The 25,131-nt window shown below is 40.3% G+C and overlaps 1 protein-coding gene across 13 annotated transcripts in view; it reads right to left on the reverse strand.

Moving 5' to 3' along the window:
• GSK3B (glycogen synthase kinase 3 beta) overlaps positions 1-15,924 on the reverse strand; it is a 145,554-nt gene extending 129,630 nt beyond the window's left edge. For 3 of the 13 annotated variants that reach the window (XM_087957216.1, XM_087957220.1, XM_087957221.1), the window contains exon 1: positions 14,525-15,906. In XM_087957216.1, the coding sequence (XP_087813342.1) occupies positions 14,525-14,612 (88 nt within the window). In that variant the 5' untranslated portion in view covers positions 14,613-15,906. Of the gene's footprint in view, positions 1-14,524 lie in introns of all 13 variants that reach the window. The other 10 variants (XM_087957215.1, XM_087957218.1, XM_087957227.1 and 7 more) reach the window with 8 other exon arrangements.
• Between the last annotated feature and the right edge of the window lie 9,207 nt (positions 15,925-25,131).

A 25,131-nucleotide genomic window follows, 5' to 3' on the forward strand; every position in this document is an offset into this window, starting at 1 on the left:
GGCCAGTAGGCAAGGCAGCAGGAAAAAAAGGGGGGGGGGGGTTATAGACAGGTGGGAAAGTTGAAGCAGAGGCATGCGTGGCAAGGCAGGATAAGCATGTGTCCTGGACTAATGACTGCAATTGGCACTACTGGAACCACCATGATGTTTCGCCTAAAAACTGTTCACCTAGCAATGGGACTTCAATTCCTAACTAGGATGATCAAGCAAGGACTACCTATAGTTGCTTTATAGATAGGTAATGTACCTGTACCCCTGCCCATCTCAAAATATTTTTTTGGTTTTTTGAATATGAAGTGTTGCATCTAAAACCAAATAAATGATCCAAAGACCTGAATAACTTGCTTTTCTTTAAGACATTTTTTATATCAAAGGTTAAATTTGGTTTTGGGAATGCTTTGAAGGTTGCATATGATTGGAATAAGAAAAAAGTGATTGTGAATATATGCCAAATACACTTCCTTGTATCTTTAAAATTAGGCTATTCCCTTTCCTAACTTACCTGTAAAATAAACTGCTCCTCTCAAACCATCAATTAAATCCATCAACTACCGTGTTTCTCCAACAATATGGCCTCCCCCAATAGGAAGTCCCAGCATGTTTTATAGGCATAAAATCAAATTAAGCCCCTCCCCCCAAATTAAGGCCTATATTAAACATGTGAAATGGGGGGGAATGGCGGGAGGGGCCTTGCCATTAGGAAGTACTTTTGTTGCATACCCGGATATGGTGCTGCCTGCGTTGACTTCAGCGTTGGTGGGGCACTTCATATCTGGAGACCTTCCGCCACCATTGCTTTCCCTTCTCCCTGTGCTGCTGGCATTTGGCGCAGCCACGCGTGGCCAGCCAGGGCTCCTCCCTGCAACTGGAGCCCGGCGCAGACACTCGGCTTCAGGCGCTCCTGTCGCCGCCTTCCCTTCGCCTTCGAAGGCAAAGCCAATTCTTTTAAAAACGACGCCCTACTACTGGTACAACAAAGCCTCCCCTGCCCAAGAGGGCAGCCCAACCCCACTTGGGGAGGTGAGTCTCCCTGGGCCGCAGCATAGGATTGGCCCACCCCGGGAGAAGCGCCCAGCCGCCATCCCAGCCTGGCGCCGGGCAGAGCGCAAAGAGCTTCGCCTGGGGCGCCCAGCACAGCTGACAGGCAGGCCCTCCTGCCCGGCAGCAGAGCTCTCACCAAAGCAGCAAGTGCCTCCCCCCCGGGCCCTCCGCTCATCCTGCCAGGGCCGCGCCAAAGCTGTGCGGGCTGGGCGGAGCCAGGAAAGCGAGCCGCGGGTGTGCGCCTGCCTGCCAAGTGAAAGAGCCAGGCCGACCCGAGCTTGGCTTCCTTCCCAAGTCCCTCCAGCCCAAACCCGGGAGGTGCTCGCTGCCTTGGCGAGTACTCTGCCGCCGGGCAGGGGGGCCTGCCTGTCAGCTGCGCTGGGCGCCCCAGGCGAAGCTCTTCACGCTCTGCCCAGCGCCAGGCAGGGATGGTGGCTGGGCGCTTCTCCCGGGGTGGGCCAATCCTGCGCTGCGGCCCCGGGAGATTTGCCTCCCCACGTGGGGATGGGCTGCCCTCTCGGGCAGGGGAGACTTTGTCATACCGGTAGTAGGGCGTCGTTTTTAAAAGAATTGGCTTTGCCTTCAAAGGCGAAGGGAAGGCGGCAACAGGAGCGCCTGAAGCCGAGTGTCTCCGCCAGGGTCCGGTTGCAGGGAGGAGCCCTGGCTGGCCGCGCGTGGCTGCGCCAAATGCTGCGGCGTTGCTCTAAATGCCGCGGCAGCATGGGGAGAAGGGAAAGCAACGGTGGCGGAAGGTCTCCCGATACGAAGTGCCCCAACACCAAGGTCAACATCCAAGCCGTCGCCGCCTGCCTGCCCGAGGATGCAAGGGGGAGGAATTAAGACACCCCTGAAAAGACGGCCTAGCCATTTTTTCAGGGGTCAAAAAAAAAATAAGGCCCGGCCTTATTTTGGGAGAAATACGGTATCAAGTTTATTTATAACTGGCCAAGTAAATTGAATTCTAACTGTAAATAAGGGTTAGAGAGAGAAAGGAAACAGATTTCAGTGGGGTAAAGATAAATGCAAAAATGGCAAACAAGCAGTGAGCAACTGGAGATGACCCAAGTTTTGAAAACTACATACAGCTTGAAAACATGATTTATGAACTTCTTCTAGTTCTTAAGAATGGCTACAGGAAAATCTGGGATTGAACAGATCAGAATCACTATGGATAAGAGAGGAGAGGAAATTGCCCACATGTGTTTTGGACATATTACCTATCTTGCTCACAACCCTGTGGAGACACTAAGTTTGCAAAGCTCACTTAATAATTATTTTCAGAAATTGCTCAATGACTATTTCTAAACTATTAGAGATCACTGGAATGATGTTGAAAACACCAGGTTCTACATTCAATCCTGAACGATACACAAATAATTCAAATAAATTGGAAAAGTCATTTTTTTACATTTTTATAGATTTTGAAATTAACTTCTCATCAGAAATAATTCTATCTTGGTTTTAACAAGACAAAACAAAGTTAATTATTTCATTATTTAAAAACTGGACGTTAGAGGGGACTGAAGATTTTAGGGAAAGATTTTACAAACTTGTAAAATGTTGCAAAACCTTCTAACGATGAAAATATTAAAGAAGATTTTTAAAGTCTGAAATTAGAAAATAGTCACGGTATCAAAAATGTCAATAATGATGTTTGCTTCTATGAAGAGACTATGTCCAAAAGATATAACTGAAGAAATGACAGATGTAGAGCTTATTTTAGCTGACAAGATATAGATGGAATGAATACCATCTATATCTTGTTTTTGGTTTCCCCGAAAATAAGACCCGGTCTTTTTTTTTTCCTCCAAAATAAGCAGTAGGGTAGCACATGCAGCAAATGGAGGCAGAGATACAGAAGGCAGGCAATCCCGATGCACTGCATGGGCCACAGGCAAGCCGAGAGACAAGCCTCCCATAGCCATCCGCCTGGGGCCTGACTCTCAGCTTTCCTGCAGCCTGCACAGCGCGTCCAGATCGCGTACCTCCCCCGTCTCTGCCTGCTGCTTGGACAAATAATCAACTCACATGTGCTGTGTGGGCTGTGGCTGCTGCCAGACATGCTAGCCATGTCTAACCCCCACTTCACTAGGGCTTATTTTGGGATAGGGCTTATATTATGCACACGGGCTTATTTCAGGGCAGGTCTTATTTTGGGGGGAAACATGGTAATAGATTTACAACTGACAGGCCAAGAGAATGTCACATCTACAAAAGAAGGCTTTAAAAAATAAAAGGAAAATACAAATGTCAAACCAATGGAGTAACTGGGGTAATTTTTTCCTACTGGATTTATAGAAGTGGCTTGTTAAAGTATTGAAGAACTCTGTGGAATGGGACAGGAAGAAATGAAGAGAAATCAAATCCTATGGCAACATTTGAATGAACTAAAGAATAAGACTATAAGAAGTAAAAGGAAATAATATAAAGTGGGTTTATTAGATCAAGGTTAAAACAAGATACATTGTTCCCTCTGGCAAATTTTAGACTTTGGCTGACACCAGGACTGAAAAGATAATACTTTGTAGATGTTTAGAGATAAATGTTGAGATTCTGGATGAAGAATTAAACGTTTGTAACCTTTGATATAATGAAGACTCACTAAATCTGTTTATAATTGTAATGAAGGTTGGAAGTAACTTCTTTATATATTTCTTTTCTCTTTCCTAATATTCTTTTCTTTTTTTCTTGCATTTTTTACTTTTTTATAATCTCTTTTCTTTCTTTTAGTTTGTATTCAATTTTATTACTGCAATCAAAATTCTTAATAAAAATATGCATATATATAGAATGGCTACATGAAAATTGCTTCTTGCTGTATCTTGCAAATATACCCTGTTTCTCCAACAATACGGCCTCCCCCAATAGGAAGTCCCAGCATGTTTTATAGGCATGAAATGAAATTAAGCCCCTCCCCCCCAAATTAAGGCCTATATTAAAACATGCGAAATGGGGAGGAATGGTGGGGGGGCTTGCCATTAGGAAGTACTTTTGTTGCACACCCGGATATGGTGCTGCCTGCGTTGACCCCGATACGAAGTGCCCCACCAACGCCGAGGTCAACATCCAAGCCGTTGCTGCCCGCCCGCCCAAAGATGCAAGGGGAGGAATTAAGTCACCCCGAAAAGACAGCCTAGCCTTTTTTCGGGCTGAAAAAAAATAAGACCCGGCCTTATTATATGAGAAACACGGTAGTTCCAGTTGTAGTTTAGGAAAGTGACCCTTAAATTCTTTGATTCAGATTCTGCAATTTGTTACTAAAAAAACAAAACAAAAATAAAGTATTAACTGTGAAGTTATCAAATTATCTACAAGCTATTGCTCCATTTTGATGGCATTAATTACTTCTAAGAAATCAGATACTTCCAACTTAAATTTCAAGTTGTCAGACATGCTTACTATTTAAAATCAATGATAGAGAATCAAGACTTAGAATTCCTGCCTGTCCCTAGGGACCACTTACAACCCTCAACCCACCCCGAGTCACTGAACTCCCATGACTCCTGCACTCTCCCCTTCAACTGGGAACTCCCACTTCTTCCTACTAAATGGATACTCCCCCCACACTTGAGAACTGCCCCCTCTTCCTGCTTAATGACCCATGCATCCTAGGGTTATGATAGCAACCAGATCTATCAGGATTGCCATCACTATATTATGCAGTCACATGATATTGCACTTTACAACTGCATTGTTTAACAACAGGAATCTCGGTCTCAAATGCTGTCATAACCCAAGGATTACTTGTACTGAAGTTCTTGGGATACAACATTCATTCAATGACCAAACTTACAATTGTGCTAAATAAGGGGGACTTAACTAATCCTCAGAATTCTGATTATCACAGAATCCCTGCAAACACATGATTATGATTTCGAATGCTCCTTGCAAGCTTGTCATAAGCAAGTCAATGGAGAAGCTGACAGGACATCTGAAGTCAGGGTCACAAAAGATCTTTGCTTAACATGACATAGTCACATGACATAACATATGACCATTTCAATGCCAATTCTAGTCCTAACTATCACTGTAACCAAAGGACTACCTGTCATTTGCTTTTCTTCCGTGAATCTCTTAGTTTGCTCAACGTGAAACTAAAGGGAGATGGTTCAATTTTCTCTATATAAGATGTTTTACAAGCATAGTGCCTGGCATACATTTTTGCTGAAAATGGATAAAAAATGAATTGGTGATTTTGGGATTTGTTGATTAAAAAGACTTGTTTATGGGAAGAAGGGAACCATTATAGATTATTTGGGTGGAGCAGTTAGTTTTGTATGATAAAAACCATCAGAAGTCATTTTTAGATATATTATTCTTCTTGTTATCTTTCATTTTTTATTTTATTCTTTCATATTTCTTTCTTTTTTTCTACTTTCTCTTTTATATTTCCATGGTTTTAATGTCATAAATACAAAAGATACAAAGTCAGAACAGAAGAAACAACACATTTTATATATAACGGGGAAGAATAATTATGATTTGGAATACAAGTAATAGATAGGTAACACTCAAAGAGATAGCAACCCTATGTTGTAGACATTTTCCTTCTGAAGACACTCCCCTCCATCAATACACACACCATTTCTTCCATGGAGGATTTAAGAGGAGAAATAGGTAAGTGATTTCTCCTTCAGCACCAGATTTGATTTTAAAATTACTAATCAAAATGCACCAGGATAACCTACAAAGTAAGATACCAAAAGGTACATATACAAGCAGATAAGGCTGATTATCAAAATATGTGATGAAACAAAAGAAAACGATAAAATCTGCAGGAACACAACCTAAATTAAATAGTTGTAATTCTAATTCCACAAACAGGACATATATTCAGGGAAGTTTTATTATTAGAATATAAAATGCATAGAATATATAAAATTCAAGAAGCATCTCTCCAACAAGACCTTAAAACAAAATCAAGTAGGTGTTCCCTGTCACAATGAAGTCCTGAGTTGTTGAAGGCTTTAAAGGTCAAAGTCAGTATGGTATCTTGAAATGGGCCTAGAAGTAAACTGGCAAGCACTGCAGTTCCCTCATGAGCAGTGTAATACGATTCCCTCTGGCTACAGCTGTTAACAACCTAACTGCTGCATTTTGCAATATCTGAGCAAGAATAAATGAGTCTTTTTCTCTGCCAATCCTAATTTTTTGGTATATTTCACAAAAGCAATCTACATATTAAATATACTTTTTAAAACTGCACTAGGTTTTCTATTTTATAATGGGATGGAGAGATAAATAGCATTTCAAAAGGAAAAGCATTTATAAAAATGTGTCTTAAAATAATGCGTTGAAACAAATATGATTTTTTTTCTGGTATCAATAAACTGATATGGAAAGAGAACCAAAATATTTAAAATGAGAAAATGGATACAATCATCTACCCCTAAATCAGGGCAATAGGAAACTTGTGACTTTGCATAAATAGTGGTACTGACCCTGAATTTATAACGTGTAAAATTAATACTATTTTTATTCAATCATATAGTGTAGGCAACAGAAAAATTGCAGCATATTGACACTCTAAAGAGTACTGCTTATCTTTTACTATGTAATACATTAAGACCCATAAATTTAATTTGTTGAATGTGAAACACAATTACAGAATTATTATAGGGTATATACTGAGCCCTGTAGTGGTCCGCGGAACAAGTCTTACCGGGCTGCTGGTTGTTGGCGCCGCCATCTTTTTGGTAAAAAGTGCTTCCGGTGAGCTTTTCCGGGTAGAAAGCTCACCGGAAGCACTTTTTCATCAAAAAGATGGGCGCCAGGCTCGGTGAGCTTTTCCGGGTAGAAAGCCATTTCTACCCGAAAAAGCTCACCGGAGCGCAGCGCCGCCATCTTTTTGCAAAAGTGCTTCCGGTGAGGTCACTGGAAGCACTTTTCGTCAAAAGATGCGGCCAGTTGATGCCGGTACCGGGCCGCGGCGCCCAGCTGATGCCGGTACCGGGCCGCGGCGTCAAAAAGGTTGGGGATCACTGGTCTAAATGAATGAGAGCCAGTCTGGTGTAGTGGTTAAGGTAGCAGGCTGGAAATTGAGTGACTCTTTCATTCAGCCTTGGGAAGGAAGCAATGGAAGCTACTTCTAAAATCTTGCCCCAAAACTGCAGACCAGTGATTGACATTTTCCTACCATTTAACATATACATACACACACTTTCATAATCTGACCAAAGAAAAATACAGATTTTTGTCTGATGACATTTTACCTCTGCCCAAGATAATACATACAATGTACTTGCTACTTTACAATTTGCTGGTATTCCAGATTTTTGAGAAAATTTATTGATAAGTCACAAGCTTCATAAATTATTTTGATTATATAGTTTGCATTTTAGTTTAATGGATGCTTTAAAACTTTTTGAGATTATTTCTAGTGATCTGGAAACCCATATCTAGGATCTTTCAAGTTTATATGTAACCACAATTTTTTACATTTGAATTGACCTTTATAACTAACTACCTATGACAAAACTTAACCTCATAAGCTCTTTAAGTCTATAATTAAACTTAATCAAATGTATTAGCTATCTTCATTTTTTTAAACTTAGCCAAAAATTTCACTAAGCAAAATTCTACCTGGATGGAATACATATTTTAAACAATTACTATTATAAATGTAAATTGATTTTCTATCCTAAACAATTAACTCCATTGTTCATTCTGTAAAATTGTATCTGTTGTAGGGCTCTCCATATAGGAGCCTTAGGCTAACTTGATTTCTACATGTAAACCATCTAGAAATGAAATCAACTTAATACCTTTCCAGATTTCAACCCTTCATTCATTTTGGCTGTAATTACAGTCTGGTATTATCTGGAACATGGCTTATCTTAACAGGTGACTTTTCTAGTTCTGTACTCTTCCGATCATTACTGGAATCTATGCACTAATCACTTTCTTTTCCATAGCTACACCTTTGAGATGTATGTTTTCACTTTTATACCTTTTACATGAATTCCATTCCACACACTCACCCTCAGATTTGACAGCCTCCTGCATGGTGTCAGTATAATAATAGTAAAGAAAATATCACAGTTTTACCATTATTACAACCATCTGAACTAAAAAAAGAAATTAGCAGGCCTCTTTTGTCAACTTCATCTGGTTTTAAGAAGAGAAAAGATGCACCTTTGGACCTTTCCACCAATGAGTTTGGAAAAGAAAAAAAGGGGGAAGGAAAGTCCAGCTTTTCAGCGAAGACCTGGTCCAGCAGCAGCCAAGGATAAAATAACCATAGAGAGCAGCAACTAGTATCTGTGATACCAAGTAGGGAAGACGCATTTTTGCAATGTTGCATAGTACCCAACCACAGGTGAGGAAGTTGCAGCTGGGCAGTAGCATCTATAGCTAGGTTAAGCCTGCCTTCCCGGTGGGCTAGGAGCATATACAGGCTGCAGTCATGGATCCAGCCCTAGGAAATGGCTATTGGGTCAGTACCAGAGCAGGACAACCTGCTCAAACAATCAGCCCATAATCTGGTTTGAACAGTTAAAGCCTAAAAAAGACATAAGAAATTTGTATTGGTTTTCACAAAATACCCAACTTTAATAATGCTAATTTTAAATCATATTGATAAATACAATATGTAAAAGAAGGTAAAACAAGGAAAGAAACTAATAAAAAGAATCCTCTAATTCATCACAAGAGTACAAGAATATTAAAAAAACATCTTAAGTGATAAAACTATTTTGTATTTTATAATCATCGGAAAAATTGACAGGAAACACAGCAAAATGAACTACTTCTACTTGGGTATGTTTAGCTTATTAGGTATGTTTAATTTAACAAGGAGAAGACTGAGGCTCGGAGACAGGATAGCAGTCTTCCAATACTTGAAAAGCTGCCACAGAGAAGAAGATATCACTGTATTCTCCATATCCCCTGAGGGTAGGATAAGAAGCAATGGATGGAAGGTCATCAAAGGAGCTCCAACTTAAAAATAAGGAAGAATTTCCTGACAGCAGGCATGATATTCCCCTCTGAAAAAAAAATCGGGGCCGGCCAAAAGAGACCCCCTACCACGCGCCAAGAAATCGCCCGCCCGCCGCTCGCGCCACCTGCCGCTCGCGCCGCCCGCCCGCTGCTCGCACCGCCCGCCCGCCCGCCCGCCCGCACCACCGGGCGATTCCCAAAAAATCGGAATTCCGATTTTAATCGGAAAAAATATCATGTCTGTGACAGTGAGAGCAATGAATCAATGGAACAACTCCCAGAGTTGTGGATGCACCAGTGTTGCATGAAAAGACTGAACAACAGTTTGCCTGGAATGGTATGAGGATTTCTGCTTTGGCAAGTGGATTGGACTAGAAGACATCCAAGTTCTTTTCTAACCTTATGATTCTATGGCACTGTATTGTAAGGATACATTAAGAGAATCTTGCAAGTTTGAAAGTACAAATCTCCCACCATCTAATAAATTCATTCTAACATTCCATTGTAGTAATGAGGAAAATGTATAATCACACACTTCATGCCAGGATTCATGAAATAAACCTGTATACATCAACTTTACACACAGAACAATCTCAAAAATAAAATTGAAAACAAAGACATGGTAAAAGATGGATAGCAAAAAGCCTATCCAAAAAGAGAGCCAGCCTGGCTCTCTTAAACACCAGGCTAGGAACATGGAGACAATGAGTTCTAGTCCTACCTTGGGCATGAAAGCTAGCTGGGTGTCTTTGTGCCAGTCGCTGTTTCTCAGCCCAATCCTACCTCACAGGATTGTTGGTTGGGGAAAATAGAAGAAGGAGTATTAGGCATATTCATCACCTTATTTATAGAAATAATAAAGGTGAGATTAAAATAAATTAAATCTACCGTTTCCGCAAAAATAAGCATGTTTCATGCATGCAGCTAATATAAGCCGTACCCAAAAATAAACCCTATTTAAGAGCCTGCGCAGCCACCCAGCCATACATTCCATCTGGTTGGTCGCAGTGCTGCAGCCATGAGGCGAGGCGGTGAGGTGGAGCTGCCCCATGTACCCTGCACCAGTTTACCTCTGAATGCACACATCTAGGCCATCCACGCACGACACCTGCCACGCAGTGACAGCACCAACAGCCATGTGCAGCGGGAGCCCATGTAGCTGCCAGCCTGCTTCTTCTGCTCACGGCCGCAATGGAGCAGGAGGCCAAGCAGCATGCCAGAATTGCCACCGCTATGAGGTGAGGCAAGTGTCAGGGCATGGGTGACCTGGCTGCGGGGGCCCTGAGGGAAGCCAATGCAGGGCCCATGGGGCAGCTCCACCCCACCTCGTGACAATGGCACTGGTGCACCATGAAGCCTCCTGCTCTGCCATGAGCAAATAGAAGAAGTGGGCCTCCCATACATGGAAAAAAATTAAGACACCTCTGAAAATAAGTCCTAGTGCTTATTTTGGGACCAAAAACAAAATAAGACCTGGTGCTATTTTCGGGGAAACATGGATATAACAAGAAAATTGATAAATAAATAAATGATACCAAAATGGTCCATTTCTCAGAGAGCACCAACCTCATATAACTTGAAATATAAGTGAAAGTTTGAATCATGCTATGCTTCATCAATAAGCCAATGATTATTAAATATATAAGAATTATGCCACATATGAATTAAAAACATTTATTTCAAAAGTGAATTCACCTCACTTTAGCTAAAACCTGAGATATTCCATTTATCTGACTGTGAAACCATTAGTGCATAACTATTTCACACTCCAAATCAACTGAGTTCATATGCTAACTGTAAAATGCACAATGGATTCTGGCAGATTTAAACATCAACAGCATGACCTCAAGTTGAGAAATGTGTGTGGGGGCATGCGTTTGTGCGTATGTGTATATATAAATTTAATTATCCCAGATCTTCTTTTTAAAAGTATTAAAGGATATAACACAATTGTTTAAAATGCAAAATAAATGAAGTCGAGATCAAGATAACCAATCTAATACTTCTCCAACTCAAGACGCATTTCCATCTCCAGAATTCCCTTACTGAAACTGCCATTGCTAGCGCCCAAGCTAGGGAAGGCTTCATTTTCTGGACTAAAACTACATTAAGCAGAACTAAGGATTAATAGTCTAAAGTAGCGGTTCCCAACCTCTCTTGCTCCATAGAACAGCAGCAGCAACAGGAACAGGGATAGTTTCATGCGTGCAACCTAGCTCCCGCATATGTGCAAATGAAGCTTGCCCATCGCTTTGCAGATTGGTACTGCGGGTCAAGGATTGAGGACCCCTGCTCTAATATATCGGAAAAGGATGCAAACTTTATGTATTGATATCTGTCCATGACCCATTGGGAATCAGTCCATGCAAGCGGTAGGCAAGTTTCATTTGCATATACACTGGAGCTAGGTCATGCTGTTGATGTTTAAATCTGCCAAAATTTAGCCTTGGGGTTGGGACCCCTGGTCTAAAGCATCACTGCCTTTAGAGTAAAACTGCCTGATTCTATTTTATACCAAAAGATTCAACACATGCAAACCTTTACATCAAAATATTACATTATATGTGTAAGATTTAGTGGATGCATCTGTTTCACTAATCAATTAAAAAAACCTGAATAAAACAGCATCATAGACTAATCGGACAACATATTTTATTTATCTTAAGATCTGTGAATATACAAACTACACTTGGCATTCTTCCATTTCTCATAAATGAGAAATGATAATGTACATATTTACTTATCAAGTGTGGTGATTTCAAATGTATTATTTATATTTAAATTTATTAATATTTCAATCAGGAATTATATTGATATTTCTCACTGAACATGTATTTAAATAGCCCTACTATTAATAAACTTTCATTTTTTCTGGAAATATTTTATGTTTATGAGAGAAACAGCATACCGGGCAAGTATGTATAATATTGGATAACATACTTAAATATTTAAATGCGAAATAATTTCCTTCATTATTAACAGCAATTAATGTTAATATAGTTTTACAAAATTCTAAATACTGAAAACAAATTTAGATTCAGATCCTTTGCTTCATCACAATTCAGAATTAAAATACTTGGTTGCTTAAAAATAAAAACTGCAAGTTATGCCAGAAAATGTATTCATTATTAAAGAATTATTAAAGAATAAAGTGAGGCAGGAGAAAAATATCTCTATTTCACCACAAAACAGCCAGAGCTGTTGGAGAAAATTATATATCCGCTTCCACCTAGATTACTTCCTGAAAATATCCTGTATACATATCCTGATCCAAATTAATTCCATAAGGAAACATGAACCTTGATATAGCTTTATCAAAACTGTTTTTATTATTGTAACCAGTTAAAGAATGGCCAATCTTTTTTTATGACCAAGTGCCACATTTGATATTTTCCATCTCCAAATGCTATAAGGTGTGTAATAATCACTAAAGATTGTGCAAAAATCCCTCGAGGTTCTTTTTCCTTAGATGGTATTAAAAATAAGAGCACTATTCCAATAACACACCTGTTTCGTTGCACAGGTTTTTGTAAACTCCCTTTTTTAATGGGCTGAACTGCATTGCTGTAACTGCAGTATCACAATCTTGGACTTCTCTGGATGTGACCAACTCGTATTTAATTCAAACATGTTTAAAAGCAGTATGTTAACCAAAGTATTATGTCACAGTATGACTTGTTTGATTTTGGCTTCAGCATGAAAAATGAATTTATCCATTATGGCTTAGTTTTGGATGCAAATCAGATACAATATTAACATTAAAAAACCTGACTTGTTGAAAATTATAAATTCAGGCATATGATTATCCAAGGGGCAATCATAGCACCCTTGAAATGTACCGATTTGAAATCCTAGCATTCCCAAAAATTACCATTTTGGCTGGGAAATTTCTTAATGAGTCACCTCAGGACTAAAGATCTCTGGACTAAGAAAGGCTTATATATAGTACTGAGGGTCAGATTCTGACTACATTCACAGTCTGCATAAACTACTACACAGATTATAATTTAAGGCAATAGGAACTGTTTCTGAATAGACAAGTTGTGTGGCATGCAACTGTCATTTCAAATGAAATTACCATAAAAAACAATGTCACATTTCTCCATCATAACTGACAGAAAAAGGAACAAGTTTACATTTTTTGTGGTCAGGTTTAACTTTCTCCCATCAATAAACTGGTTGAACACTTTCAGAATTGAAAACTGATATACTATGCTATTAATGTGATGTAGAATGTCAAGTTTTGAGAAAGAAATTGTAATTCTTCACGGGCTCTCATCACATGGAAGAATTGCCAAAATATACAATATTCTACAATTTAAAGGCATCAAAGATTGTATGATTTTTATACAAGCAAGCTAATTGTTAGCAGTGCTTTTAAAAAACTGAAATACAATCTAGATTTTAAATTAGGATTGGGTAGAATGTAATCTTTAATTCAAACCTGTGTAACTAGTAATTCACCAAGTCAACAGTTTACCTGAGGGTTCATAAACATGTTGTGCCTACTGCATGAAACTTCAAAAACAAAGAGAGGGCTATCACACATGTTAGTGTATTGATTGTCTGGCTTGCAGTTACATATTTAGTTTTTTGCAGGTCAGCCTCTTCAAACAAAAATAAGATCAGAAAATAAGGGAAGACTATTCAGTTGAATTTTTTCAGAAATCTTTAATAGCCAGTACTAAGGCCATTTATTTTAATGAAATAAAATATCTGTAAGTATGTTGGTAATCATTGCATTGGAGAGCCACTCTCAAAAGAAAGGAAGTAGCTTATTTAAAGTTTTGTTGCATGTCACTGCTTTGAAATAGAACTAGCCATAACCACAATATCTTTAAAATAAATGTTTTATCCAAAATTTTCTGACAGTAGGAAAAATAGAATTATATAAAGTTGTATTACTAAAGTATTCAGTGCCATATGCATCATGATTTATACACTGAAAAGTTGTTTCATCACAAAATCTCAATTACATGTCAAATATGAAACAGTGACATCTAAAAATGTGCAGAACGCAGGCCTCAACTTTGGAAAGTATTGCACCACCAAATGAAAATTTTATTCTAAATGCAAAATCCTTAAACTGTTCATAATATAACATTTCTTCTTACTTACCATACATGAAATAGAATCTAATGCAAATAAAATAATGTATTTGTTGCCTAATCATTTAAAAGCTCATGAAATGAACCAAATACATAATTCCAGATGTCTCTGCAAAATCCAATCTTTAAAAAGTACCCAAAATGTGTACAGAATTATGCCATTGCCACTTCTGTACACTAAAAACCTGTAGTAACATACCATGGAATATACTGGAAAGCAAGAAGTCTTTTTTCCCCTAGATGGAAGCTATAGGATAGGCCTAATCAAGGAATGGGTGGAGAAAAAAATAGAAGGAAGCCGAAAAGACGTTACAAATCTGACAATTCTGAATGTACAGAAACAAAAACAAAAAAAATATTCTTAAAGGTAAAAACCACATGCTTCCTTTTGGGAGAGTTGATGTAAAAAAGGACACAGGATGGAAATCAATACTCACTGCTAACTTTCATGCTGCCAAAGGCTGAAGGCTGCTGCACCGGTTTGCAGCTTTCTGCAAAGGAGGTGGTTCTCGGGCGCCCTGACATGGTTGTTAGCTGTTAGCTTTTCTTCCCTATCGGACCGACTTTCTCCTCCTCTGGTTTCTCTTCCTTTTCTCTGCTCCGTTTCGTCCTCTCAGCGAAGAGAAGAAAAGCAGAGTGTAAAGATCGGGGCTCCCACCCTGAAAGGAGGGCGCCCCCCTTTTTTAGTCTCTCCCAGCCCCTTTTCCGCTTCGCTTTATCGCAAGCAGGCCACCACCATCCTCTTCATTCCTAGTAGCAGTAGCAGCGCCTGGGCTCGCGGCCGCCTCCGCCCAGCCCTACAATCCAGTCACTCCCCGCCCCTTTCTGATGTGAGAGGCAGGAAAGAGAAGCAGCACCGCTCGGCTTTCCGATGCTACGCCTTTCTTCCTCGCTCGCCTTCCTTCCTTCCTAGCTAGCGAGTCAGTCACGTGAGAAGGCGACGGCCAGGAGAGGTGGTGGTTTTTTTTTTCTTTTCCCCTCCTCGGGGTGGGGGCGCTGGGGAGAGACAGAGAAGGGACGGACTATTTCCCGGCGGAGGAATATGACGCGAGGGATGGCGCGTCCGCTGGCGAAAAGAATCTGACAGACTGGCGGCCAAACCGCCGGGGCCGTGAGGAGAGGCGGCGGGGGCAGGAAGGGCGCGGGGGAGGGGCGGCCTGAGGAGCGGGCTCCTTCCTTCCTGCCTACCTGCCTCGTCACTCCGTCTCTCGCTCGACAACGCGGGGGCCGAGTGCCGCCGGAGTTCTCCTCATAGCGCCCGTGGGGCGGGCAAATCGCGTCCGGAGAGGTGGCTCAGGCGGGCGGCGCTGCAGTGCAGTTGGAGGACGGCGGGGTGGTCCATGGTGGTGGTGGTGGTGCTGCTGCTGAAAGCGGCAGATCCTCCCGACTCAGCCGGCTGCGACGTTGCTGGCGGTGGGTCTCGCTTGGCCCCGCCTCCGCCACCCCTTCGCTCGGGTTCCTTTGTCCGCTACGCGCTCACGGGGCCGTTGCGGCTTCTTTTCTCTCGGTTGCTGTTGATACGGCCACAAGGTTCTAACTCCTTGCTCCGCTTACGCGCCCCTACGGAGTAGTCTTCGGGAATACGGAACCGACCGCCCCATTTCTCCGGACTCGGAAAGAGCCGCTGCGCTCTCGTCGGTGTTACGCACGCGTTCCCCTCAAAGCCGAGTTACGCAGCCTTGCTTAGCGTCTTCCGTGGATGCCGAGCCGAACACCCGAACGGTCTCCGAGCCGAACAGCCTGGGATGAAAATCCAATCAGGAGAAAGTGAACGCACAGAGCCCTCCCTTCTAGCACTACATCGGGACCAATCGCCTCCGGTGGAAAAGAAGCATCCGCGCTATATAAGCAGCCAATGACAGAAGAGCTACGAAAATAATCGGGCCGCGCATTCTTTCCTTTCTGGGATCCAATGACGAACCTCGGGGCCTGAATTGTCACCGCCGCAGAACCAATGGGACTCGGGGATACTTCCCACGGCATTGGGGCGAACCCGGAGAAGAGGCTGATGCGAAATGGGCGGGGCTTCAACGGGAACTTCTCTGGCGTTCCAAGGGTGTTGGGGGATCGTCTGGTGGGCGCCACAGGCGGGACGGAGGTCTTCCGTGGCCCCGAAAGCACGTCTGTAACTCGGGTTTTCTCCTGGTGCCCTCTGTCGCCTGCTCCGGTGGGGAGGTTGGCTGAGGCAAATGTGCCGGTACCGCTTAGGGTGCGCGTTAAAGCGCAGCCGTCGCCCTGCGCGCTGATAACCGAGTTAGTCTTAGTCATGCCGCGGTTTGAGGGGAGAAGGGAAGTTCCACCAGGACTCAAGGTGGGTCTGCTTAGCTACACAGTTTGCTCTCCACGATTACTTGCCCGATGCTGCCGAAGAAGGAATGTGGACACCAGCTCTCTCTCCTATAGTTTACCTCTTGCACTTACCTTCCCTCGAGGGAACGATGCCTCTAAATGTTAACCTTAAAAATCACAAGTATTGATGTGTTGACTCTTTGAGAAGGCTGTACTTTGAGTAGCTGCACTGTCTAGAGATTCTGGGCATTGCCCAGAAACTTCTCATGCCAGGTCAGCATTGGTTTGCCAAGAACAAGTCTTGCCAAGCTAACCTTATCTCACTTTTGATCCAGGGCATGACATCTAACAATACCTCAGAAGCTTAGATTAGTAAAATACATAATTATGACTTTGATATAGTGGATACTGCTGTTGGCTGAAGACTCTTGAAACGCATTCCTTAGTTAATCAAACTGAAAGAAGATAGGGAGTGGTGTGTTGTAGCTTTCTGTTCCATTCACATTTTTATTAATGAGGTGAAAGAATAGCTGTGAAATACATAATACAAAATTGAATGGGATAAAGCTTGGAATTGTGGTTGACAAGGATTTGAATCAGTCAACAGTATAACATTACTGCAAATGAACTGTAATTTTATACTGCATTAATACAAATATAATTGGCAAATCACTGGGAGTTACTCTGCCTTTTGCATTGATCATGTCATGCCTTATAGAAATATTTCTACTCTTCAGCATAGTAGTACAACTTTACAGAATGGCAACAAAGTTGATCAAGCAATTGGAAACTAAGCTCTCTAAGAAAGGCACCAGGCTAAAAACATGGAGACAGTTGTAGTTCCATCTTAGGCAAGAAAGTTGGCTGGTGACTTTGAACTAGTCACTCTTTCTCAGCCCAGTTCACCTTTTATAGAACAGAGCTGGAAGGGACCTTGGAGGTCTTCTAGTCTAGCTCTCTGCTTAAGCAAGAACCTATGTTACAGGTGAAACTCAAAAAATTAGAATATCGTGCAAAAGTTCATTTATTTCAGTAATGCAACTTAAAAGGTGAAACTAATATATGAGATACTCATTACATGCAAAGCAAGATAGTTCAAGCCGTGATTTGTCATAATTGAGATGACTATGGCTTACAGTTCATGAAAACCCCAAATCCACAATCTCAGAAAATTAGAATATTACATGCAATCAATAAAACAAGGATTGTACATAGAACAATATCGGACCTCTGAAATGTATGAGCATGCATATGTACTCAGTACTTGGTTTGGGCCCCTTTTGCAGCAATTACTGCCTCAATGTGGCGTGGCATGGAAGCTATCAGCCTGTGGCACTGCTGAGGTGTTATGGAAGACCAGGATGCTTCAATAGCGGCCTTTAGCTCTTCTGCATTGTTCGGTCTCATGTCTCTCATCTTTCTCTTGGCAATGCCCCATAGATTGTCTATGGGGTTCAGGTCAGGCGAGTTTGCTGGCCAATCAAGCACAGTAATCCCACGGTCATTGAACCAGGTTTTGGTGCTTTTGGCAGTGTGGGCAGGTGCCAAGTCCTGCTTGAAAATGAAGTCAGCATCCATAAAACTCGTCTGCAGAAGGAAGCATGAAGTGCTCCAAAATCTCCTGGTAGACGGCTGCGTTGACCGTGGATTTAATGATGCACAGTGGACCAACACCAGCAGATGACATGGCTCCCCAAATCAACACAGACTGGAAACTTCACACTGGACTTCAAGCATGTTGCAGTGTATTCCTCTCCATTCTTCCTCCAGACTCTGGGTCCTTGGTTTCCAAATGAGATGCAAAAGTTGCTCTCATCAGAAAAGAGGACTGTGGACCACTGAGCAACAGACCAGTTCTGTTTTTCTTTAGCCCAGGTAAGACGCTTCTGACGTTTGTTGTTCAGGAGCGGCTTGACAAGAGGAATACGGCATTTGAAGCCCATGTCCAGGATCCGTCTGTGTGTGGTGGCTCTTGATGCACTGACTCCAGCTTCAGTCCACTCCTTGTGAAAGTCCCCAACACTTTTGAATGGCCTTTTCCTGACAATCCTCTCTATGCTGCGGTCATCCCTGCTGCTTGTGCACCTTTTTCTTCCACACTTTTCCCTTCCACATAACTTTCTATTAATGTGCTTTGATACAGCACTTTGGGAATACCCAACTTCTTTTGCAATTACCTTTTGAGGCTTTCCCTCCTTATGGAGGGTGTCAATGATGGTTTTCTGCACAACTGTCAGGTCAGCAGTCTTTCCCATGATTGTGATTCCTACTGAACCAGACTGAGAGACCATTTAAAGGCTCAGGAACCCTTTGCAGGTGTTATGGCTTAATTGGCTGATTACAGTGGGACACTTTGAGCCTAGAATATTGAACCTTTTCACAATATTCTAATTTTCTGAGATTGTGGATTTGGAGTTTTCATGAGCTGTAAGCCATAATCATCTCAATTATGACACATCACAGCTTGAATTATCTTGCTTTGCATGTAATGAGTCTATCTCATATATTAGGTTCGCCTTTTAAGTTGTATCACTGAAATAAATGAACTTTTGCACGATATTCTAATTTTTTGAGTTTCACCTGTATTTCAGATAAGTGACTGCCTAGTATCTTAAAAAAAACCCAGTGATGGAGCACCCACAATTTCTGAAGGCAAGCTAGTTAATTGTCCTCACTGTTAGGAAGTTTCTCCTTAATTCCAGGTTGCTTCTCTCTTTGGGTAGTTTCCATCCACTATTTCTTTCCTATCCTCTGGTGATAACACTAATTCTAACAAATCAGAATAATTTGACCACCTCTTCTTTGTGGCAGTCTCTCAAATACTGAAATACTGCTATCATGTCCCCCCAATTCTTTTTTTCTTTAGACTAGCCAGACCCCAAATCTGCAGCCATTCTTCATATCTTTTAGTCTCCAGGCCTTTGATCATCTTAGTTCAGGGATATCAAACTCAAGGCCTGCAGGCAGGATCCGGCATGCAAGGTGCTTAGATCTGGCCCATGGGGCTGCCCTGGAAACAGTGAAGGACAGGCCCATGGTGCCTCTGCTAGCTTACTCCTCTCCATGTGGATGTAGTACCATTAAGGACTACTCATTGAGTAAGGTTTATCAGCCATCTACAAATCCATCTATTCCACATTTCTCTAGCTTAGCAAAAGTAGGTTGTTGTCTACTTTGTCAAATGCCTTGCTGAAATCTAAGTATACTATGTCCACAGCATTTCGCTGATCTAATTTAGTCACTTCATCAAAGAATAAAATAAGATTGGTTTGGCATGATCAGTTTTAACAAGCCCATGCTGGCTGCTAGTTATAACTTTATTTGCTTCTAGTTATTTGTAGATCTGTTTCTTGATTATTTTTTCCAGAATCTTCCCAGGTATTGATGTTAGACTGATTGGTCTGTAGTTTCCTGGGTCTGTTTTTTCCTTTCTTGAAGATGGGAACCACATCAGCCCTTTTCAAATCCTCAAGTACTTCCCCGATGCTCCAGGGTTTTTGAAAGATATAGTAGAATGGTTCTGATGGCATCTGCCAGCTCCTTCAGAACTCTGGGATATAATCTGTCAGGTCCTGAAGATTTATATTCAAGATTAGATAGGTGTTCTCTTACCATTTTCTTGCTTATTTTAATTTTTATTTCTAGTTTGTTTTTTACAGTAATTTTTTGGTACATTGAGCTATAATTTCTTTTTGTGTGAAGACTGATGATTCTCTCCCTGCCCACCAATGCTCACCAAAAGAGCTGAACGCCACTGTTCATATTACAGCACTGATCTCCTCCTCAGGTGCACAAGAAAGTGCATATCTAGACTATGGAATGCTGTCTTTGTGCTTTGTACATTTGTGGGGCAGTATGTATGTGTATGTTATAATTTCTCTTTGTGTGAAGACTGATGCAAAGAACGAGTTAAGCAGCTCTGCTTTCTCCCTACTGCCTGTTACTTCCTTGCATCTTCTCTCTTTAATGGACCTACTGTTTCCTTGATTTTTTTCTTGTTATTAATATTTAACTTTATTATCTTTGACTTTTGTTGCAAGTCTTTTTCATTCTGAGCCTTTGCTTTCCTGATTTCATCTTTCAATGTTAACCTTCCAGGCATGTTGATGTGGGGAAAATAGGAGGAGGAGGAAGTATTAAATATGTTTGTCACTTTGAATTACTTATAAAAATAATAAATGCGGGATATATATTTTTTAAATGCATATTTGGGTAGTCCTTGTTTAGTGACTACCTCATTTAGTGACCATTCAGTTACGATGGTGATGAAAAAATAACTTTGCAACCAGTCCTTACATTTACAATCTTCGCAGGTCTGTAAAGCAAAGACAAACTAAAGTAAGTCATAAGTACAGTTGCAGTTTCACTTATCAACCACTTTGCTTAATAACTAAGTCACAATCCTAATTGTCACTAAATGAGGATTACCTGTATTTAAAGGGGATCACCAAACCACAGATTAAGGCCTCAACACCTACCACCTTCCTATAGAAACGACAAAATATTTTATAATCTTCCTAGAAACTTATGAGAATGGGTATGTTAATTAAAACACTGTTCTACAACCTGATCCAAACACCTAAGAACGGGATTATTACATTGGAATGAAAGGATAATACAAGGGGCAGTTTAACCAGATGTGAAAATGAATAAATTTAAATGGATAAACTTAATAGATTGGAGAGTATTATCTTGTAATCATCAGCACTAGTGCCCTTGGCAAACTAGAAGGTAAATTCTCCCTTATACTTACCAATTAATGTATTGTAAAAAGAGATCAAATTTGATTGGGTTAACCTTTATCTCCTACAATTCTCTCATTTTTAAGCTTGGGTTTATATATGAAATGATCTGCTAGAATCATATAGTTTGGATTCTTCAGCCATTGTTCCATTAAATGATCCTCAAACAAAACCTGATTGTTGGTTTCAGAGAAGGTATGAAGGAAAATAAGATTGAACTAAAACCATTGTTTCATTTTCAAATTAATAACAATGCTGAAGCAATTGCACAAAAAGAACGACATAATTTAACAGAGATTAATACTTCCATAAGCATGCTTTCCCCTCAGGCTAGGAATAATGAAAATGATGTATGATTCTCTGTAAAGTCTCTCATTCCCAAATAGGTTGTAAAGAGATGTGGACATTTCTGGCATGATAAGATCTGGCTTCAATTTTCAGAGGACTAGGATAACAAAATTGCTTCCCATGTGGCCATTACCCTTGTGGTGCATCACTCTACTGAAAATAAGTTGAAATAGCCATGTGGCATACCAGTTCACTGTTGTAAGGTCAAGTTGGTGGAATCATTGTGGAAATCACTTCATCCTTGAGCATCTCTTCAAAACCACTGTGTATTAGCCACAGGCTATAGTTATTCAGACAGGCAGAAAGAATACAGACAGAAACAAAGCAGTCATGTTTGGGCACTAAAAGGATTGCTTCAAATATTCCTGCCTCTGCTCCCAAGAGACCATGTTGAATTTCTCAATCCCATATCACTTTGATAGTTTTCAGGTAGAAGGTAGAAAGGAATGCACATGAGTGCCATGGCTCATAAATCACATGTAGCTTGAAATGTCAGGTAATTACATCTGGAAGGAATTAGCCATGTTTAGGCAAGGGCTTAGTATGTCTCAATTGCTGCTGGAACTACATCTCGTTACAACCCATATTCATATGCCTCAGGCTACATTTTTCTTCTGGTTCCTTAATCATTTTCTTCATCTTATCTGTATTACTGCCTTGTCCTTGGAACCCTGATTGAAATGCTCTATTGTTCTGGAATTTTTCATCCTTCCCATCATCTTTAGGTGATGCAGTGGTTAAAATAAAGTTTTAAAGGAAAACTATATTTATTGGAGGAAATAAAATTTTTTTTTTATAAAAATTAGTAAATATAAAACTTTCTATAAAAAAAATGAGGACTGAGCTTTTTGGGCAATATGCTGATGTTTGTAAACCACAGAGAGGGTTGTAAAGCATTTTGAATTGGTGTGTGTGTGTGTGTGTGTGTGTGTGTGTGTGTGTATATATATATATATATATATATATATATATATATACACACACACATATACATACATACACATACATACACGCTATTGCTATTTACTATCAATGCTTCACTAGTAGCAAATCTGCTTTAATTCAGACTGAATTGGGTAAGTCTTGCCTTACAAATACTGTTGTGGCTGATTGTTTAATTCATGATTTACTTGAATCTGACAAGCAAGGACAGACATTAGAAGTCCTGCAAGATTAGTTATACTATGGAAGACAGGAAGATACAGTGCAAGTTTGGTTGTTGGCAATTTGCTGCTACAGGGAAACAAAAGAAATGTATTGGACCAATTAGCTTGTGATGCACATTGTCTGCCTAGAGAAAAGTTCCCTGACCCCTGGCCTAGAGCAAGGACGTGACAGAACTATTTCCAAGACTTACCAGGTATGGTGGCAATTTCTCTTCCTGTTAATTTACATGGGAATAATGATACTGCAAAGAAGACCCCAACCCTATTACCATAGTCCTTCTTTCTTCGACTTTGAAGAAAGAATTTCAAAACTCTGAAGGCCTTGGTATCTTTTTCACCCATTTTTCCAGTCCAAGGAAGAAAGAAAAGGAATTCTGCAAATGCAGACTATGTAAATAGACTTGATTTCTTAGACCATGCTGTGACTTAGAATAGATGATACACTGTGGGAGAGTGAATAAATCAAATGAGAACCTGTGAATGGAAATGATGGAAGCTCTGAGGGTATCAGTTCAACCAACAGGACACATGTTGTGGAAAACATTAAGTAATACTTTTAGACAAAGAAAAGGCTTCTGTATTTCCCCAGTGGACAATAGATTTATAAGTACAGGAAGTGGTGCGTGCAAACTTGAAAGGTAACAAGTAATTAAACCTTCCATGCATAGATCTCATCTTGAAGGAAATTAATAATTTCTATTGTTAAGTAAGCTAGTTAAGTGAATTTCACCTGATTTTTAAACCTTTTGGTGGTGGTATTGATTCTGTAAAAGCTTTCAAAGGGTCTTCTCTGTTCACATGACTGGAAGATTTCCCATTTAGAAAATCTTCCACTAGTTCACAGCCAAGCATTTTGTATTTCTGAGATGCAACAACTTCCTTCAAACAAAAGAAATTTTCTATCAAATGGATAGTTTATTAAGCACAAAAATAAACAACATACACTTATGAAGAAAAAAACCTAAAAAATAGTTAAGGTGCTGGTCTAGAAACCAGAAGACAAAGATCTAATCCCACCTTAGTATGAAAAGCCAGCTGGGTGACTGCATCAATCACTCTTCCTCAACCCAACATACCTCACAAGATTGTTGTGAGGAAAATAGAATGTTTGCTGCCTAGAATTATGAAATAAAAACATGATAAAAAATTCTAATGAATATACCAATCCATGTTCCTTCAGCTTGACAGGAACTCCAAAGAAACAGCAGAGGATGGACCCCCTTGAGCTAGCACAGGGATGTCAAACTCACGGCGTTGTCACATGACGTATCGGGATTTTTTTCCCCTTTGCTAAATCGGGCATGGGCATGGCCAGCGCATGACACATCTGACCCATGGGCTCTGGAGTTTGACAGACCTGAGCTAGCAGATGCATACTTTTCTTCCTGTGTCATTAGGCCTGGGCCAAGTATTCAGCATCTGAGGGCTTTTAACATCATTGGTTATCATTCAGATAGTTGACCCATTGCCAAGGATACAGGATTCCTAGCAGAACATGTGATTATGTATCCCAATTTACTTATGAACCCACATAACTAATTTTCTACCAAATATATATGTAGATACATCATTTTCCCTCTGTTATGCAGATGTCAGATTAGAGTACTCTTACTATCATCAATTGTTCTGAGTAGCAACACAGCTAAAAGGTAAGAGAATTTATAATTCAGTAATGCAATTTGGAAAGCTTACTAAATAAAAATAATTACATACAAATGGTCTCAGCTGGCTGAGTAATCCTTTCGACACGGATACATGTTATTCGTGCAGAGAAAAAAGGGACCACATCACTATTTCCATGTCAATCTTCTATGGTGCTAAACATAGACTTCAGCCTGTAATTATATTTTATATAGCCATATCACACTGATGACTCATTCCCAGCTTACAAGACATTACTACTCCACGATAATTTTCACAATCAAACTAGATATTCCTTACCTGTCCCCAGATTTTTGTTTCCTAAGTGAGGAACACTACTTGCATCTGTTAAATTTCATTTTGTTGCCTTCAATGTATTTCTTGAATCTGGTAATTTTGAATTGTATTTCAGTCTTCCATGATATTAATTCTCCCTTTCAATTTTATATCTGCAACTTTAATAATTCTGCCCCTTCACCCAAAACTTCAATCAAAAGACTGAAAAGTAGATCCAGAAACGCTCACTTGATACCTGTCTCTTAACTAGTCAGGAAAGACTTCTTGATAAATCATGCTGGTTTCTGGTAATTAACACCTTGATAATAATTTGAGTTTGCTCACAAATGTGTTTCTTCCTTTTGTACAGGCATTAGAAAAAATAAATAAATGAATGAGTAGATAGATGGATACTGAACTTTTTAGATGAGGTCTAGCAAATCAGAATTGAAATTGGTATTATTCTATAGAAAATATGTTACCTGGGCTTCTATGTGATTAATTTTTATAGGTTCAAACAACTTACAGGAGAAGCCATGCTTTTGACGATATTCTCATTTACTACTGAAAAACAGAAATGTA

This window comes from Notechis scutatus, chromosome 2 (genome assembly GCF_049901735.1).
Source record: "Notechis scutatus isolate UNSWTSFEM ecotype Mainland chromosome 2, rNotScu1.2, whole genome shotgun sequence".
Lineage (NCBI taxonomy): Eukaryota > Metazoa > Chordata > Lepidosauria > Squamata > Elapidae > Notechis > Notechis scutatus.